Below are 20,008 nucleotides of genomic sequence, written 5' to 3'. Positions count from 1 at the left end.
CAGAGCCTGTGTTCTCGCCATGGTCGCCCTTTCCGAGGGCGGGTAGCCAGTCGCAGCACTCTCAGCCGGGAAGAGGGCCAGGTCGGGGGGCCGCAGAGGAGACCCCGCGTAGCAGCGGCCGCCTCCTCCGTGGTGCACCAAGGCCTCTGCTCGTCTTCCGGCAGTGCCCACCTCCGGTTCTGAGCCTGTGGAACCGCATTGGGAAACTCGTTTCACTTACGCTCACCTTTTCTCACAGTTTGGCTCTACCTCAGAGCAGTGGTGATCGGTAGGCCGGAGTTTTCAGTTCTAGATCTTGGCACTTGTTTGGTTCTGCTGTCTGTGCATTTAAAAAAAAAAAAAAAAAGTGAGGTTTATTTTCTTTTTTAAATCATATAATATAAAAGAAAAAAAATGCAGCAAGAGCGGAGGTGAGAGGAATAACCCGCCCGGCAGATGAGGGGAGCTCTAGGTCCCTCTGGGAGGTGGATGGCTCTCTGGCCTGGAACAAAGTCTTATTCCCTTTAGACTTTAGAGGCCTCAGCTCCTCCTCTGAAAAATGAGGGTTTGGGATTAGACGGTCCCCAAAGACTTGCCCTGAAGATTTGACGTTCTGCGCCTGCACCCCACTGCCCACTGTCGTCAGCGGGGAGTCCGCGTGTAGCTCTTGTGCGGGCTCCCGTGTTCTCTCTATTGAAGTCCTTTCCTACAGGCATTCCTCTCTCTGTAACAGCATCTCCCGGGGCTATCCAGATCCCAGGTTTCTTCTGGTGACCCAGCCTTGCCTTGGAAATCAGCTGTTCCCTGAAATGAACAAGTCAGGGCAGACTTGCCCATGCTGACCAGGAATCCGCCAGCTTGGCAAGATGCCTGAGATGGCAGAGGCCCAGGAAAACCATTAAATTCATCAAAAACATGCCCGGTGGCAGCTGCAGAATGCCTGTCCAGGTCACTTTCCTCTCTCCTTGTTCATACCTGCCCTGGTGGCTGAGCCCTGGGATGTTATTCAAAGCCAGAGCCATCCCCGGGTGCCTGGCCCTTCCCAAACTGCAGTGCTGGCAGGCGTGAGGCTGCTTTTGATTGGTGCCAGAGCTCAGCTCCTGAGAGGCCGGGGCGTCTGCTTGCCCGTTGCTCGGCAGTCCCACATGGTGGTTTTACAGACAGAAAGTTCCTTCTCTCTCATTTGAAAAATGACCACCCGAGCCCACACGGCAGCTAAAAAGAATGTGTTTCCAAGGGCCTGACCTCTGAAACGGGGTTCTTTGGCAGAGACAAGCAGCGAACTAGGTCTGTTCATATACTAAAGCCATATTTACCTAATAAACACATTATCCTAGATTTACTAACAGTCTCAAATGATACAGGCTGGACCTTTTGGGTTCATCCAAGGTGCATTCTATAGTGTGACCATTTTTTTTTTTTTAATAAAAGAAAACCCCGGATTGTGTCATAGCAGGTTCTACCATCTGGCATTATTACATCTAGAGGTGCAGGCGATGAGTTCTGCTTTTTTGGGAGGGCAACAGTACAGGCCCCAGGGTGGCCACGGTTTTGTTAAAATGCACGATAAAAGGCATGATAAAATGTGATAAATCGTGTGGTCACCACATCTGGCTGCCGAGGAGGGAAGCCGCAGCCTCCGCCCGAGTTTCCGTGAGTGGGAGTTCCGAGAGGACATGGTGTTTGGCCTCCGTGGGGCGTCGACGTTGGCCCTGAGCCCGTACAGTGCCTGGCAGGCACATCATCTGCGCTCGGGGGACCATGCATGGTGCACGGTCTAACAGATGTAGAGATTATAGAGCACATCTCAGCATCTGTGATGTGGGTCAGAATTACTGGATGATTCCTCCCTTGCGTTGGGCGTTGTATACCCGTTGCTTCGTAGAACTATTACCTGCAGCCCCGATCATTTCAGCAGCTTCCTTCTGTAGGTTCGACGTGGTGTCTGCTTTTCAGGACGCTAATTGCATTGAGTGGAGCTAATGGCCGATGTGTGTATGGATGGTTCGGTTGGATACTGACGAGGTTTAGATCGGGGAGGACCGTGAAGCGCCATGCTCAGAGCGTCAGCGGGGCAGCAGGGGGCATCTGGGTTGTCTTTCGGTTCTGCCAGCACCTGGCGGCCTGCCTCTCTCTGAGAAGGCGCTGACCTGGGGCTGCGGCCCTCTGTGCCGCGAAGGGTTAGGTGGCGTATGAAATGCGCTTGTGATCCTGTGAGGACGAGCGGAGGTGGCCCTGTCACTGTGTGTCTGCTGTCCTCGCTGACATTTTGACCTTATTGATTGGCAGGCCTGAATTACGTTCTCACGGCCGATGTGGCCAAAAAGGAGAAGAGCCAGTTGCCCAGGGTCTACTTTGTGTTGCTGGGAGAGTCCGTGGGTCAGGTCTCAGAGAAGCTGCAGCTGGTCGCCATGGAGGAGACGTGTCATCACTACGTGGCCCACGTGAAGGTCAGTCCTTTTTATCCTCAATCTCTGACATCTGCAGGTGTTCACTGGGAACTCCGGAAACGACTGTTATCATGCATTACGTGTGCTCTGACTTCCAGCATCTTCTCTCACAGAGAGGAGAACATTCCTTTCTTCTTCTTCTTCTTCTTCTTCTTCTTCTTCTTCTTCTTCCTCTTCCTCTTCCTCTTCCTCTTCCTCCTCTTCTTCCTCCTCTTCCTCTTCCTCTCCTCCTCCTCTCCTCCTCCTCCTTTTTCCTCCTCCTCCTCCTTCTTTCTTCTCCTTCTTTCTTCTTCCTTCTTTCTTTCTTCTTCTTTCTTTCTTCTTCTTTCTTTTCCTCCTCCTCTCCTCCTCCTTCTTCTTCCTCCTCCTCCTCCTCCTTCTTTCTTCTCCTTCTTTCTTCTTCCTTCTTTCTTTCTTCTTCTTTCTTCTCCTCCTCTTCCTCCTCCTCCTCCTCCTTCTCCTTCTTCTTCTTCTCAAATTCGAGTCTGACAGCCCTTTATCTATAGTGTTGTGCTGGTCTCGGCCCCTGAGGGGGGTTGTGGTGGGCCAGGAGACCAGGGACCCTCTCTGTCTTTGACTTGTTCTCTCAGGAGGTTTCTCTGCCTCTCCTCTCTGCGAGGCTCAGTCATCTTCTCAGCGGAGGGCCACAGAGGCACGTGCCTCTGGGTCTGCAGCGATGCTGGATCACACGGCACCTGACGCCTCATCAGGGGTTCCCCACATGGTAGCTCACAGTTGTGGTTAAGGCGTTTTAAAACTGGTTGGACTAGATTTTTCTCCCTTGATTACTTTCTGTTTATTTTAGGAGGGCATTTTTTGGCTTCTTTCTCTTCTCTCTAAATAAACACTCAAGTGTTTTTTCTCCTCTTGAAATTGTTTGTTAAATACTTTGCTGCTAATTCAGAAGGCCAGGCTTTGATTAGCTACAGAGTGGCCCCTGCATAAGGCAGGCGATGGCAGGGTGGAAATCTTGGCTGTTAACCAACCGCTGACCCATAGGCAGAGGCGGAGGGCACAGTGGGTGAAATGAATGTGGGTTGTGGAGTCACAGACATAGTTGGTTCCCATTTGGATGAATATTTGACGTCTGTGTCTCAGTTTCTGCATCTCTGAAATGGACACAGTAATAGTTACCTTGAAAGGTGGTTGTAAGAACTAAACATGATGAAGATGCTTAAAGGGCCTGCTGATATACAGCAGGTGCTAAACATTATTCTTACTATTTGGTTGGGCTATATGTAATTGCCAGTATCCTAACATTCTTGACTTACAATAATGGCAATTTCATGTAATTCAACCTAATATTATTAGTCCGTGGCTTTCTGAATGATAGCAAAAATAGTCCACAGATTAGGGATGAAGTTTCATTCTATTATAGTAGCAAGTGCCAGAGCAGGAGAATAACAGCTGCTTCTAGATGCTTCTGGGTTGTATATAGAAGAATTGCCCACACATTCACAGCACTTGGTCTGGCCCAGAGCCTGTGAGCCCATTCCCCTGAGATGACGTTCATTGGGGCTGCCAGGATTCATGCTGGGACCTGCCCAGACCCTCCCTCCCCCCCTGCTCTAAGGACCTGGATGAAAGCCATGTATAAAACAATCCAGGCTCCCGTTAAGCCGACCAGCCACCCACCCCGTCTCAGTGTTACATTACATTGGCCTGTGGGTGCCCTCGGGTGTGAGGAGCCCAGGACAGGCTCTGGTCCAAACACCACCAGGGTGTTCAGTGCTTATGCCCGGTACCTCCATGCTTCCTGGAGGCGGCATCGTCATGGGCTTCCTCATGCTGGATCTCCCATGAATGCCTTCCCTCAGGGCTCTTTGTAACTTTCCTCTGGCTGAGAGGTTAGACTTCGTGTGTGGATGCCCGGGGTCCCAGCTGCAAGATAGGGTCACACAGACCCTGCCAGGCCTCGGCAGAGGGCACGCAGGGAACAGCAGTACTGGGGTGCAGTCCTCTGGTCCTGCTGCTTCCTGTTGCCCAGGGTCACGGGACAGAAATATAGAATTTCTAGTTAAATCAGAATTTCAGATAAACAACAAATACTTTTTCCTTTTAGTGTATCCTAAATAGTGCACATGATACACCTATATTGAAATCTCTTATAGAAATAGTCACCAGGATGTCAAGTACAGCTTAGGGAATCTAGTCAGTCTTGTTGTCATAACTACGAATGATGCCAGGTGGGAACTGGGAATATCAGGGGGAACACTTAGTAAAGAAGATGATCGTCTACTCTAACCATTATGCCGGGTATTTAAAACCAAGACAAAATAATACTGAATGTAAACTGTAATTGAAAAGTAAAACTAAAAAATACCTTAAAAATTATTTGTTGTTTATCTGAATCCTATTGGAAGATTGACCCTATTGATACCCTTCCGCCCCACACTTCACACTTTTCCATTCGGTTCAAAACATGGCTGATGAGAGAGTGAGACAGTGGTCAGAGTGTGGGACTGAGGATAGGGCTCAGAAGTGCCCAGGAAGCACAGACCTTCATGTGGATATTTGCGTCATGTTAGGGGAGAGCAGCGAATTGGACCTGGTGACATTCGGATACAGTTACTGCTTGACCATTTTCTCATGCCAGGAGATGGCAGTGGATGGGTACGTCGGCATTTTCGGTTCGAGGGGCCCCTCCTGGTGGCTGATAACTTAGAGCCACAGAGGAAGGGTGTTTTGGGGTTTTTTTTTTTGGTATTGTCTGGGTTGCAGCAGAGGACTCTGACTGGCTGTGTGAGCCAGTGAGGGTTAGCCCTAATGAGCCGGCTGGTTGTGCGCAGTGTGGCCCAGCTGGCCTGTCGTGCCTCCAGATGTGGGAAAGCAGCTGTGGAGGCCGTGGCTCCTGTGGAGCCGAGACAGGCAGCGGGGTGGGGGGAGGACCACAGCCTGGTCGCCCGCTGGAGCGAGGACGGGAGCTGGCGGTCCCAGCCTGAGAGCTCGGTGGAGCCTGCATCCCGCGGAGCCCGGTGGGTGGGGCTTTATAGACAGCGGAGGAAGGGAAATCAAAGCGCCGGCTTATCGCACACCATATGGCCGGCAGACAGACAGGCAGCACTGGGCTGGGCCTGTATTGTTTAGGCTATCTCGAGGTGCTTTTTTTCTCTTTTTCTCTTTAAACCTATTCCAATTTTCCTCCTTCCTTCTTTCCCCTAGTTTTTATTCCTTATATGGCGAGGTGTATCTCTAGACTGGAGGGCGGCTTGGGCTGACACCTGTCTCCCGAGCTAGCTGCTGGTCCCGTCCTTGGTTCTGTTCGTGGCCCTGGTGCGGCCTCCAGAACATCCAGAAGTCGGCAATGAGCCCCATCCTTCTGGGGGTGCCGGGCCCATTCCCGAGTCCTCCCTGCGGCCGTCAGAGCTGAGGCTGTTCCGGTCGCTTCCTTACCTCTCTGCCTCGCAGTCCACATGCCTCAGTTTCCCTCCTGTCCTTTCCCAAACCGGTTGAGTGTAGGGGACAAGCCCCTTCTGTTAGGGAAGTGGGATGGACACCTTTGTGAGGTCCCCATGGTCACAGGCCCACAGCCTCTCCTCAGCCTCAGGCTCCCCACCACTAGGCCGTCATTTACAGGTGCCCTGGGCTCCCGGTCGGGGCGAACAGACCCTCTCCTCCTGGGACGCATGCCTCCGCCCCCTGCCTGGGTTCTCGGGCACACCCAGCATCTCTGCCCCCTGCCTGGGTTCTCGGGCACACCCGGCATCTCTGCTCCCTGTCTGGGTTCTCGGGCACACCCAGCATCTCTGCCCCCTGCCTGGGTTCTCGGGTACACCCGGCATCTCTGCTCCCTGTCTGGGTTCTCGGGCACACCCGGCATCTCTGCCCCCTGTCTGGGTTCTCGGGCACACCCGGCATCTCTGCCCCCTGTCTGGGTTCTCGGGCACACCCGGCATCTCTGCTCTCTGCCTGGGTTCTCGGGCACACCCAGCATCTCTGCCCCCTGTCTGGGTTCTCGGGTACATCCGGCATCTCTGCCCCCTGTCTGGGTTCTCGGGCACACCCGGCATCTCTGCTCTCTGCCTGGGTTCTCGGGTACACCCAGCATCTCTGCCCCCTGTCTGGGTTCTCGGGCACACCCAGCATCTCTGCCCCCTGTCTGGGTTCTCGGGCACACCCAGCATCTCTGCCCCCTGCCTGGGTTCTCGGGTACACCCGGCATCTCTGCCCCCTGTCTGGGTTCTCGGGCACACCCGGCATCTCTGCTCCCTGCCTGGGTTCTCGGGTACACCCAGCATCTCTGCCCCCTGTCTGGGTTCTCGGGTACACCCAGCATCTCTGCCCCCTGCCTGGGTTCTCGGGTACACCCGGCATCTCTGCCCCCTGTCTGGGTTCTCGGGCACACCCGGCATCTCTGCTCTCTGCCTGGGTTCTCGGGCACACCCAGCATCTCTGCCCCCTGTCTGGGTTCTCGGGCACACCCGGCATCTCTGCCCCCTGTCTGGGTTCTCGGGCACACCCGGCATCTCTGCTCTCTGCCTGGGTTCTCGGGCACACCCGGCATCTCTGCCCCCTGTCTGGGTTCTCGGGCACACCCAGCATCTCTGCCCCCTGCCTGGGTTCTCGGGCACACCCAGCATCTCTGCCCCCTGTCTGGGTTCTCGGGTACACCCAGCACCTCTGCCCCCTGCCTGGGTTCTTGGGCACACCCAGCACCTCTGCCCCCTGTCTGGGTTCTTGGGCACACCCAGCATCTCTGCCCTCTGCCTGGGTTCTCGGGCACACCCAGCATCTCTGCCCCCTGCCTGGGTTCTCGGGCACACCCAGCATCTCTGCCCCCTGTCTGGGTTCTCGGGCACACCCGGCACCTCTGCCCCCTGCCTGGGTTCTCGGGCACACCCAGCATCTCTGCTCCCTGTCTGGGTTCTCGGGCACACCCGGCATCTCTGCCCCCTGTCTGTGTTCTCGGGCACACCCGGCATCTCTGCCCCCTGCCTGGGTTCTCGGGCACACCCGGCATCTCTGCCCCCTGCCTGGGTTCTCGGGCACACCCGGCATCTCTGCCCCCCGCCTGGGTTCTCGGGTACACCCGGCATCTCTGCCCCCCGTCTGGGTTCTCGGGTACACCCAGCACCTCTGCCCCCCGCCTGGGTTCTCGGGTACACCCAGCATCTCTGCCCCCCGCCTGGGTTCTCGGGTACACCCAGCATCTCTGCCCCCTGCCTGGGTTCTCGGGTACACCCAGCACCTCTGCCCCCCGCCTGGGTTCTCGGGTACACCCGGCATCTCTGCCCCCTGCCTGGGTTCTCGGGTACACCCGGCATCTCTGCTCCCTGTCTGGGTTCTCGGGTACACCCAGCACCTCTGCCCCCCGTCTGGGTTCTCGGGTACACCCAGTGTCTCTGGCTCTTCGGTCATCAGAGGCCAGTTTTTGTCATATTCACGTATAGCTAGCTGTGTGCCACCTGCATGATTTTTGCTTTTTACCTTTTGTCTTAAAGTTATGCATCCCTCAGTATTTTCTTTCAGATTTTTTCTTTTTTAAAAAAAGATTTTTATTGACTGATTGATTTTAGAGAGAGGGGAAGAAAAGAGAGAAAGAGAGAGATAGAAACACCAATTTGTTGTTCTACTTTCTTTATTCATTGATTGATTGATTCCTGTATGTGCCGGGACCGAGGATCGAACCCACAACCTTGGTGTATCAGGGCGATGTTCTAACCAACGGAGCTACCTTGGCCAGGGCCTCATATATTATTTTTTAAATCAGCTGACTTTGGACCTCAAAGTAATGTAAAAGCAGAAACCCGTACTCTCCTGTAAGCAGAAAACCAGTTATCACGCACCAGACAGACGGTAAGTGTCAAGTGACCACCGGGAAGACACAGCCCCGTCGCCGCTTGCTTTCTAAGTGGATTTCATTGTTTGCCAAAGTCTCTGCAGAAGCGGCCGGCTCTCCCGGGTCAGAGGGGACTCACGGGGCGCCAGGGAAGTACTGAAAAACACCAGCCCCACTCTGGAACTTTCTCCCGGAGGCATCAGTGGGAATGGAGGGGGGTAACTTCCCAACGCGCCAGTCCTGTGGTAGGACAGTGCCCACGTGTCCCGGTCACACTCCGCTGTGGTTGGCTGGCTGTCCCTCACCCCTCTTGCCTGCTGAAGGTTTGTCGGCTCTTTTTTTTTTTTTTTTTTTGTATTTTTCTGAAGCTGGAAATGGGACAGTCAGACAGACTCCTGCATGTGCCCGACCAGGATCCACTCGGCACGCCCACCAGGGGTGATGCTCTGCCCACCAGGGGGCGATGCTCTGCCCCTCCGGGGCGTCACTCTGCCACGACCAGAGCCACTCGAGCGCCTGGGGCAGAGGCCAAGGAGCCATCCCCAGTGCCCGGGCCATCTTTGCTCCAATGGAGCCTCAGCTGCGGGAGGGGAAGAGAGAGACAGAGAGGAAGGGGGGGGGTGGAGAAGCAAATGGGTGCTTCTCCTATGTGCCTTGGCCGGGAATCGAACCCGGGTCCCCCGCACACCAGGCCGACGCTCCACCGCTGAGCCAACCGGCCAGGGCCTGTCGGCTCTTTAAGGCTCGGCCTGTCCGTCTGCAGCTCTTAAAGGTCCCCTGCCAGCCACTGCCTTTGGCGAGGCCACCATCAGCTTCCTGTCCTCTCAGCGCCACCTGACCCCCGCTTTGAGAGTGCCATGTCCAATCGAAGCGCTCGTCAAGCCGCAACTTGCTGAAGTGACTGGCGGGGCCAGTGGGAGTGTGGGGGTCACAGGCAGCGTCCGGTCAGGGTGGGGCCCGCTCGCCTCTCTCTGGGCCTACAGCCGGGAAGTCATGGTGTGAGACGGGGAGCAGAGAGCTCTGGAAGCATGGGCCCGTGCTGAAGAATAAATACAGCCGTCTTGTCGTGGCTGCACTGTTTTCTGGTCCGAACGTATTTTACTTCGGCGATAACTGTGCTCCAGCCTCAAGCTCCGCACGATCACTGAGAAAGCCAGTTCTTGGTGAGGTCAGGTGCCTGTGTCCGACGGGCAAACTGGGAGCCTCTTCAGGAGCCAGGAAGCCCCACGGTGACAGTTTTGAGGCGCAGTGGCGAAGCCCAGGCTGGGCGGAGGAGGATGGGGGTCCATTGCATCATTCCCATCTGTGAGGATAGGGACATCCTAGCTGGAGGCCTTCAGAAAACCTTCGGTGAGTGAAACCATGTGTCAGGACACTAAGGATTACTGTAAAAAGGAAAAAAAAAAAAAAAAAAGCCACTCTGCACTCGACAAGGGAACAGAAACGCTCAGTGGCTTTCTGAGGAGCTGCAGATGTCCGTAAGACTGCGCCTTCGCGTGGCTGGAGGCGTCTTCCAGGGAGCTGGAACCTTAAGTTGCTACAGCTGCTTTGTCACTTGTGGGGGCAGATGGCCATCTTGGCGTGGCAAAGGGCAGGGCGCACCGGCCACCGTGTCTTAGGATGAAAACTTTCAAGATGTACTCTCTTAGCAGCTTTTGAACACAGAGTACAGTATTGTTAACTAGTCACTGGCGTGGTCTGCATGCCATCCCCAGGACTTACTTGCTAACTGTGAGTCTGTACTTTTGACCCCTTTCCCCCACTCTCCCAGTCTCCTCTGACGATCACCAGTTTGTTCTCTTTATGAATTTGGTTTTGCGCTTTTTTTTTTTTAAGATTTCACTTATCTGTTAGATCAGACAGTGTTCAGTGTTTGTCTTTGTCTGACGTTTCACTTAGCATCAATGCAGCTTAAGTTAATAACGGCTGTGTCGAACCGCGGCCTCATAAACTTTCTGAAAACCTAACAGTTGGCTCGTGCAGGCCAGCTACAGTGAGCGCCACTGGCAGGAACCTTGGTCTCTGTTGTGTTTGTTCCTTGGTCGGCCATATCGCTCAAGTCACACCTTACACGCCGATGTTTGGTGACTAGAGTCCCTTTCTTCTTGTTTCCCTGTGGCTTTTTAAATTGACAGATAATAGAGAAGTGAGTTTGCTTTTGCATTTGGACGTTTGGTTCAGAGGCAGTCTGTATTTTGACTGAGATTATTAGATGGTTTAATAGTTTTCACTTAAAATAATGAATAGTTTTCATTTAAAATAATGAATAGTGGATCGAGTGTCAGCTTGGCATATGGATGGCCCGGGTTCGATTCTTGGTTGGGGCACACAGGAGAACCAACCACCTGCCTATCTCTCCCTCCCTCTCCCCCTTCTCTCCCTCTTCTCCTCCCATACCCAGTGGCTTGATTGGTTTGAGTGTGGCCCTGGATGCTGAGGATAGCTCTGTTGGAGCACAACAGCCTTAGGCGCTAAAAATAGCTCTATACTTGAGCATTGGCTCTAGATGGGGTTACTGGGTGGATCTTGGGCAGGGCAAATGTGGGAATCTGCCTCATTATCTCCCCTCTTCTCACCTTTAAACAAATAATAATAATAGCAAAAAAGATTTTATGTGCATCGATCAAGCTCACCACTCCTCACGTAAGTTGAGATTCTGTTCAACAACTTTCTACACACCAAAGAGTAATGAAGAGACTGTTGAGTTGCATGGAGGAGGGGTGGGGCCTGGTGAGGAGGAGATTACCTTCCACAGGACTCTTTGAGCCCTGGAAATTGCCTCACCTCTTGAGACTGAGTCTAGCCCTGTCCTGATCAGTGCGGGATGGCCTGGCTTCCGGGAGTCTATCTTCAACCCTTTGGTTTTCTTGCTTGGTGACTTGATCTAGTAGAACCTGAGGGCTGGTCCTGCCCTTTGCTTACTAACTGCTCTAATCAGAAGGGGTATATCAAGGTGGCCCAAATTGTACTATTACTTTTTTCCTTCTTTATACCCTTCTGAGATATCCCTTCCCAAAGCCATTTGTAGCGTTTTGTCTGGCCCAAGAAGTGAGCCCCACGTGGTTCAAGGAGCAGCAGGCCTGGGAGCCCCCTTTGTGTAGTAGCCGACCCCTCAGTTCACCCCCAGGGCTGCCTCCACACGGCCCTTGCTGTCTCTCCTCCCAAGTAGAGCGTGTATGTCTGAGACACATCCAGCTCCACGTGGAAGGTCCCGGGATGGCTCTAAAGCAGGGGTCGGGAACCTATGGCTCATGAGCCAGATGTGGCTCGTGATGGCTGCATCTGGCTCGCAGACAGATCTTTAATAATAATAATAAAAAATAACGTTAAAAATATAAAACATTCTCATGTATTACAATCCATTCATTTCCTACCGCTCATGTTCATGGTTGCGGGTGGCTGGAGCCAATCACAGCTGTCCTCCGGGACAACACCAAATTTTTAATGGCTAATGCGTAAAGTATACGGGTCGTTGTATGGCTCTCACGGAATTACACTTTAAAATATGTGGCATTTATGGCTTTCTCAGCCAAAAAGGTTCCCGACCCCTGGTCTAAAGGAAGACTGAGGAGCTGAACGGACTCCGCCACAGTGTTCTTCTGCGAAGGCGCCGGGCCACGGGGCCTGCCCCCAGGGCACCATGCTGTCTCCAGGGCTGATGGCAGGAGGCTGGAGGGGCGACTCAGGGCTAGACTGATAATGGGAGTTGTGTGATTGGGTGCGAACTAACCGCCAGAAGGGGAAATGGGGTGAGAACCTCCCCTTCCTGCGATGTGTTACGTTAAGATAGGACGTGGATAAAAACATTTATTAGAGGCCAATGACATATCTGGGGTAGGGTGGCATTGTTGCTGGGGGTGCGGGGGGGGGGGTGTTGTCTATCTGGAAAATTCCTCTTCTGAGGAGAGATTCTGAGTCAGCTAAGTCTTTGAAGGAGGTGATTATTCTAACAGGATGACTTGCTTAACCACCTCTCTCCTCTGCTCCCTGGAGCAGAGGCCAGGTCCAGCTGGTGGGAAGGTGATAAGTTGTGTCATTCCCTGGGCTTTCAGGACCATGGTGTCTGGAAGGAGCTCTCACTGCAGTCTGTGAACGCAGCCTAACACCCTGCGGTTTCATGGCGGTATCAGTTAGGACATGCCACTCAGCTGCCAGGAATAGAGACCAGGCCACAGCGGCTTAAGCACATCAAGATGGCCTTTCCTCACCTAAGACTCTCGGAGGAAGCGAAATTGCTGGTGTTATTCCCCTGGCTTGAGTGTGCCATTCTGTTGACCTTTCACTTACTCAGGAAATATGTACCAAGTGGCCTCAGCTCCCTCAGTGGGCAGATAAAGGTCCTCGCCCTGGGCCCTAGCTGGTTGGCTCAGTGGTAGAGCATCGGCCTGGTGTGTGGATGTTCTGGGTTCGATTCCTGGCCAGGGCACATAGGAGAAGTGTGCATATGCTTCTCCACCCTTCCCCCTCTCCTTTCTCTCTAGCTCTCTCTTCCCCTCCTGCAGCCAAGGCTCCACTAAAGCAAAGTTGGCCTGGGCACTGCGGATGGCACCATGGCCTTGCCTCAGGCACTAAAATGGCTTCGGTTGCAACAGAGCAACGCCCCAGATGGTCAGAGCATCGCTCCCTAGTGGTCATACTGGGTGGATTCTGGTTGGACGCATGCAACAGTCTGTCTCTCTGCCTCCCTGCTTTTCACTTAAGAGAAATATAAAATAAAAAGAAAAAAAAGTAAAAGGTCCTCGCCCTGGCAGAGCTTACATACCAGTGCAGGAAGACAGACAGATATTATAATAAAGAAGTAACTTAAAGCGTGTTAGGCGATGAGGGCTACAGAAAAAAGGAAACAGATAGGGAAACAAATAGAGCGAGACCAGGCAGGCTGGGAATGCAGGTTGGGATAAGGGGAGGCAGGGGGACCTTACTGAGAAAGTCAGACTTGAGCAAAGACTTGAAGGAGGTGGGAAGTTAGCCAAGTGGGTTCCTGGAAGAAGTGTTCGGACAAGGCCCTGGGGTATTAGGCGTGGTTGAGGAGAAGCAGGGAGAAGCAGAGATGCTGCTGTGGGAGCAGAATGGGGGGAGGGGAGGTCCGAGTGGCAGCCGTGGGTGTGGGGCCAATCACATCGGGCCACATCGGCCACGGGAAGGACTTAGCCTTTACTCTGAGTGAGGTGGGAGCCGTCCAAGGGATGGGAGCAGATCAGTGACATGGTCTTACTTTCCACATTAAAGGGTTCTTACTTCAGAAGGCCACTTCTGGCTGCTGTGTTGAAACGGACTGTAGGAGGTGGGACAGAAGCAGGGACATGGTAAGGAGACGGTTGGAGCATCCTGGGAGGAGAGATTGGGGGCTCTGCCTGGGTGAGAATTGGTTGAGTTCTGTGCGCATTGTGAAGGTGGATCCTGAGGGCTTGATCGTCAGGCATGAGGGACTGGAATATCAAAGGTGACCGCGAGGTTTTCAGCTTGAATAACTATAAGCGTGGAGTTCTAAGTGGTGTTGTCTTCAACTGGAATAGCGAAGGTGTAAACGGACCGTGTTTTAAGGGAGAGATGTGGAGCTTATTTTTAGGCACCCTGAATTTGGAGGTACAAAGTTGGGAGTCATCAACAGATATTTTGTATTTAAAACCATGAGATTTGAGGGGATCACTGAGGTTGTGAAAGAGACAGAGGTGACGACCAAGGACATGCCCAAACCACTAAAGAACTTTTTTCTCACGGTCCCAAGGCAGCTGCTGAGTTCCAGCCACTGTGTCTGCCTTCCATGCAGGAAGAAGGGGGAAGAGCAAAGGGCTCTTGTCACCTGATCTAAGGCCCCAGTTAAATAGTCTCCATTGACTTCTACTGACAATTCACGGACCGTCCTTATCCTAAGGAAGGCTGGGAGACGTCAGTTTTAGCTGGATGTCCTGTGAACCCTAACAGTGTAGTGCTTTGCTGTCCAGTGGAAGTCCCTATAATGATGGAAGTGTGCTGTATCTGCTCTTTAATATGGTGGCCAATCACCATAATGACCACTGAGAACTTGCAGTGGAGGTAGTGCCACCGAGGAACTCACTTTTATTTAATTTTGATTAATTTGAGCTTAAACTTAACCACATGTGGCCAGTGGATACCATGCTGGACAGTGCAGATACTGAGTCTGGTCACTAAAAGAGGAGGGATGGATACTGGTTAGGTGTCTCGCAGATTCTGCTGCAATAGAATGTTGCGGTCTTCACAGGACGTTGGTCACACAAGTCAAGCCTCACAAGCAAGATGGAAACAGAAATAACTGGGTTTGAAGTCAAGTTGACCATTTCACTTTGCACTTCCATGCACGGATTAAAACCTGAGTTTCAAGAATGCCATAGAGCATAGTCTCTCTCCGGGTTTCTTCTGGAGCGCACACCCCTCACACACATACGTATGTTCACAAACACATCTATATCCACAAACAGCTCTCCATCGGTGACACACAGTGGGGGGCGGGGAGGGGAGCAGGACTAGAAGTGAGAAAGCTGGAGGGTTCATCCTGAGTTGGTCATTTAAGGAATGTCACAATCTTGCTTCTGCTGTTTTCTGATTTCTTCTCTGGCATGAAGCTAATTAAAGGCAGAGGGGACGAAGGTGGAGCTGCTGGGTGAAAGTTTGCCCGTTCGTACAGACAGACAGACCCCGCTTCCTGACGGTTTTGCTCGTATTGATGGGGGATTTCCTTTTCCGCTCAGCAATTGTGGATGAAGCGCAGGGATTGAAGCACTCCCCCCCCCCCCCCCCCCCCCCCCCCCCCGGCCAGGCATGGGCCGGGCAGGTCTGTCTGTGGTTGGCCACGTGGTCTTCTGCAAGTTGCTTCACTTTGCTGAGCTTGAGTTTCCTCAGCTGCGAGTGAGGAGAACACCAACCTCATAGTAGTCCAGTGCGCATTGGGCCCCCTTTCCCTTCTCTGCCCCGTGAACCCGTGACTCTACCTAGCTGCCTCTTATTGCGTTTGGAATGGGTCAAGACTCGTTTCACACGTGTGAGGGGGATATTTGTGGGTTAGTGATTAGAAGCAGACGGCGGGAAGAAAACAGAAAGTATAGAGCACATAAGAAATATGTGTGGAAAGATAAGAGGGCAAATGGTAACAATTTTCCCAAATAACATCTTTCTTCACCTGGAGCAGAGTGAGTCGGAGTTGCTGAGTTAGCTTCGTGAGCCGCCGTTCAAGGGCCCCTCGTGTTTAATGTGCACACCAGTCACCTGGGGACCTTGTTCCCTGCAGACTCTGCTGCAGCAGGTCTGGGGTGAATTTCTAACACGCTCTCTGGCAGGGCTGATGCTGCTGGTCCACAGACAACACTCTGCAGAGCAAGAGGTAGGAGAATAGGTTACAAGAGTTACAGAGTCAAGCCCTGGCCAGTTGGCTCAGCATTAGAGCATCAGCCCGGAGTGTGGAAGTCCCGGGTTCGATTCCCAGCCAGGGCACACAGGAGAAGCGCCCATCTGCTTCTCCATTCTTCTCTCCTTTCTCTTTATCTCTCTTCCCCTCCTGCAGCCAAGGCTCCATTGGAGCAGAGTTGGCCCAGGCACTGAGGATGGCTCCATGGCCTCTGCCTCAGGCGCTAGAATGGCTCCAATTGCAGTGGAGCAACGCCCCAGATGGGCAGAGCATCGCCCCCTGGTGGGCATGCCTGGCGGATCCCTATCGGGCGTATGTCTGACTGCCTCCCCGATTCTAACTTTGGAAAAATACAAAAACAAACAAAAAAGTTACAGGGTCAGAGTCAAAGGATGGAAAGAGACCATCAGGTGGTGGTTTTCCAGCCCTTCCCCACATACTGATGGTGACAGTTCCTCATCAGTGACATGGGGCCGTAGTTCTCCTAGTGACACTGGCTTCATTGTGACCTTGTGTGACCCGCTAGCTCAAGCGGATGCTTGGTGGGAATAGAGGATGTGCCTCTCATAGGAGGCTGGTGCAACTTCTGCGTTCATTCACTGCCTGTTGCTTGAAGGACAGTATTGTGAGGCGTCAACTTCCTGAGCACGGCCGCCTCAGCAGTTCTGTTGAACTTCATTGGCATGTTTTGGGCACGATCATATCAGAAATCTATTTTTCTTCCCCAAAGACCAGGAAGTTCTTGAAGTACAAGCTCTTTACATTAAGCAGAATAATTTTAAGTGCATTTTTCCTTCTCTTTTCCTTGGGTCGGCTTGATTGGGGCCAATAAGGAGAAAGCAACTTAGAGATGGTGAGGCTTCTTCCTGTATTGCGAGGAAGGGGTGGTCATGTGATTTTTTTTCATAGCAGGTTACTGGGGGCACCCGCCTCTTGGGCGACCCCTGTTGTAAAAGTGGGGAATTTGCTGGTGGTGATGAGCGGGTGGCAGAAAGCATTCTCTCACACACAGCCGCAGAAGCCCCCACAAGGAAAACCGCACCCCTCCCAAGCGGCTGTCTGCACCTGTGTAATGAGAGCTGGCACAGTGGTGAGCAAAAGGGAAAAGAAATCTATCCGTATGTGCCCTAGACGCTTTGTGTGAAGAGGCTTACATAAGATTGCTTCTTTCTCTAAGTGCATTAGGGCTGTGTATATAAAAAGCAAGCAAGTAGTAACAGTAACAGTGATAATAGCTCTTTCATTGAACATTTACTGTGTGGTTTTACATGCACATTTAGTCATTACAAGAACCCAATGACATTATTATTATATACATAAAATATGTATTCTATTTATGTGTGCGTATATAAATAAAGTAAAAACCCTATTTTAGAGTTAACGAATCTGAGCCTTGGAGCTTTTTAATTTACCCAAGATCTCACAACGGATGGGCAGGAAAGTCTTGGGTCTGAGGACCATTTGGCAACTGGCGGCGAGTTCCGCGACCTTGAGCAGACGACGTCATCCTAACACCACGGCCCACGAAGAACGATGGTTGCTGTCATTACGATGAACAAGTCAGCCCGGGGGTGAGAAAGGCCTGGCTCGGGGAGGTCTGTCTTCAGGCCAACTGGTACTTGGTTTCCCACGTCAGCTGGAGAACTTGACTCGCAGCTGCTGCACACGTGTGTCTGTATTATCTGATGTGCTGTGTGGCGAGAGAAAAGCTCAGGTGCGGGTCTGGGAGCCCAGAGCAAGGGAAGGGCCAGGAGATAGGGCTTCTCGTTCCTTCTCTTTGGTCTTTTCAGTTGGTCTTCAGCCTGAACCATTCTTCTTCTTCTTTTTTTTTTTTTTTAATGTGTCATGTCATCCTCTTTTGAGGAACTTGAAGTTTGGTTCATGCATTCTGCCCGCAAGTATGTTTCAGGTGCAGGTCCGTGTTGGGTGCCAGGGTGCCAGGCTCTGCTGGGAATAGGGAGGTGAAGATGACCGATATCCAGGGCCCACCCGGGAGAAGCTCGGGTTGTCTCACACCTGCACTGGGGGCCCTGGCCAGTTCTCGCATGGCCCCTCTTGCCCCCGTACTTCTCTCTTTTGTGTGCTACTGATTAGAAGCACTTCTACTCGCTTCCCTGATACAGCGAGCTATGTCCAGGCGTGCCCGGCACAGGCCCGGTTTACACCTGTGGATGCAGCGTTGCTAGTTACTCCTTCACTCTCAAAGGTGTTCCAGTTTGACCGGCACTCCATTTATTGAGTATCCACCGTGTGCCAGACACGGAGCTGAGCCCTGGCGAGACGGCGAACAGGGAGGCGCAGGCCCCGCGTCCAAGGAACCCTTGGTGGGCTGCATATCTGTTCTGGGTGCCGCGGCCCGGCGAGTCCGGCAGCCCCGGGCCTCTCGGACTCCTTGCTCTTGCTCTCACCCTCACCCACCAGCTCCTCCGGGGCGAACCTCACTTCCCTCTCTAGAATGAGGCCCCTCCACCCTGATCCCTCCCTCCCCCTCCCTCTGCTTGCCTGCCTCCCCAGGTCAGCTTTGTGCCTTCTTCCCTCGGATGTCACCTGGTGGTGTCCATCTGCTCGTCTGCTCGGGCCGTCATAACAAAGCACCCCAACACGCTGGATGGATTAAACGGCAGGAATTTATTTCTCACAGTTCTGGAGGCTGCAAGTCCAAGATCCAGGTGTCAGCGGGTTTGGTTTCTTCCGAGGCCTCTCTCCTTGGCTTGCAGGTGGCTGCTCTCTGCTGTGTCCTCCCATGGTCCTCTCTCTGTATGCGCCTGTGTCTACATCTCCTGTTCTGACAAGGACACCCCTCGTGTTGGCTTGGGGCCCCTCCTAGTGACCCCATGGTAACTAGATGACCTCTTCATTACCCTGTCTTTAAATGCAGTCACATTCCGAGGTGCTGGGGGTTAGGACTTCACCACAGGAATTTGGGGAGGACTCAAATCGGCCTTTAACACTCCAAGTGTCTGGCACTCGCCTTTTGCCTCTTCTATTAGATTACCAGGTCTTTTAGGGCAGGGAGCTTATGACATTGGTACTGTCACTCTGGGCCATGCCTACTATGGAATAGGACCTCTAAAATACTTGTCAAATGGCTGATTAGATTCCAGGGCCATTTCTTCCTTACCATCCATGTTAAATGATGAGTAGAGGTAATGGGCTGAACTTCAAAGGAGATTTTTTTTCCTGATGTAATGAATCTAACGTGGCAAGATTTTGGTGGATAAGATCATGTGAAGACACACACACACCATAACCATTTTGTAGGTCATTTAGTTTTTTTGTTGTCATTTTGTGTGATAGAGACAGAGAGAGACAGAAAGAGGTAGATAGGGACAGACAGACAAGGAGAGAGATGAGAAGCATCAACTCTTCATTGCGGCACCTTAGTTGTTCATTGATTGCTTTCTCATATGTGCCTTGACCAGGGGGCTACAGCAGACCGAGTGACCCCTCACTCAAGCCAGCAACCTTGGGCTCAAGTTGGTGAGCCTTGCTCAAACCAGATGAACCTGCACTTAAGCTGGCGACCTTGGGTTTCGAACCTGGGTCCTCCGCATCCCACTCCAACACTCGATTCACTTCACAACTGCCTGGTCAGGCTAGTTTTTTTGTTTTTTTGTTTTTTTGTTTGTTTGCTTTCTGGACAGTCCACTCTTTGGGTGTAATACAGAGAGAAGGCAAAATCCAGATATTCACCCCAGAGTGTTGGTGTGAGGATAAAATGCGACCTCGCTGAGAAAGTGCTGAGCTCAGTAGTACCCTGGGAAATACGCAGACACACATGTAAGAGTCCGCTGTACGGGGACTGAGCTCGACTTTCCAAGCAGGTGTCCTCACTGCTCCTTTGTAGCCCTATGTGATTTTGTTTTTTATTTGTTAATAACTCCACGCCCAGCAGACGGTGATGGTGGAGGTGCGTGTGTAATACTGTATCCCATGCGCCTCCCCGGATCACTTAACCTGCCTTAGAAGGAATGAAGGAAGGACCCAAACACTTCTGGGAAGTGGATCGAGTCTACGTCATCCTTAAGAAACCGCACCGAGCAGTGGCCCTTGTGCAGATGGATCAGCGCCGTGGCTCGCCGGGAGGCCTGGTGGCAGGGATCTGATTTAGGTAAAGGGGAGCCAGGCCGAGGCCGGGGGGCAGTGGTGCCCCCTTACTCCTGTCCAGGAAGAGGAGTGGTCCCTTAAGTGGAAACTAGAGCATCACTGTCCAATAGAAATGACACACATGTCATTGTAAATTTTCTAGTTGCTACATTGAAAAGGTTAAACCAGTAAGATTAATCTGAATAAGATACATTATTTAACTCAACATATGCAAAATATTATCATTTCAACGTGTAATCAATATAAATATTATTAATGAGATATTTGTGTCCTTTTTTTGTACTAGGTCTTTGAAACCCGGCATGTATTTTAGACACGTTGTACGTGCTC

The 20,008-nt window shown here is 52.3% G+C and overlaps 1 protein-coding gene across 1 annotated transcript in view; it reads left to right on the top strand.

The window, feature by feature from the left end:
- Nucleotides 1–20,008, top strand: part of ITGA9 (integrin subunit alpha 9) — a 348,465-nt gene that overhangs the window by 93,954 nt on the left and 234,503 nt on the right. Inside the window, exon 15 of the mRNA XM_066244543.1 lies at nucleotides 2,269–2,429. Coding sequence (XP_066100640.1) covers nucleotides 2,269–2,429 — 161 coding nt within the window. The remainder of the gene's footprint in view (nucleotides 1–2,268; nucleotides 2,430–20,008) is intronic.

Source organism: Saccopteryx bilineata, chromosome 10 (assembly GCF_036850765.1).
Source record: "Saccopteryx bilineata isolate mSacBil1 chromosome 10, mSacBil1_pri_phased_curated, whole genome shotgun sequence".
Taxonomy (NCBI): Eukaryota; Metazoa; Chordata; class Mammalia; order Chiroptera; family Emballonuridae; genus Saccopteryx; species Saccopteryx bilineata.
This window is presented reverse-complemented; position numbering and strand designations above follow the sequence as displayed.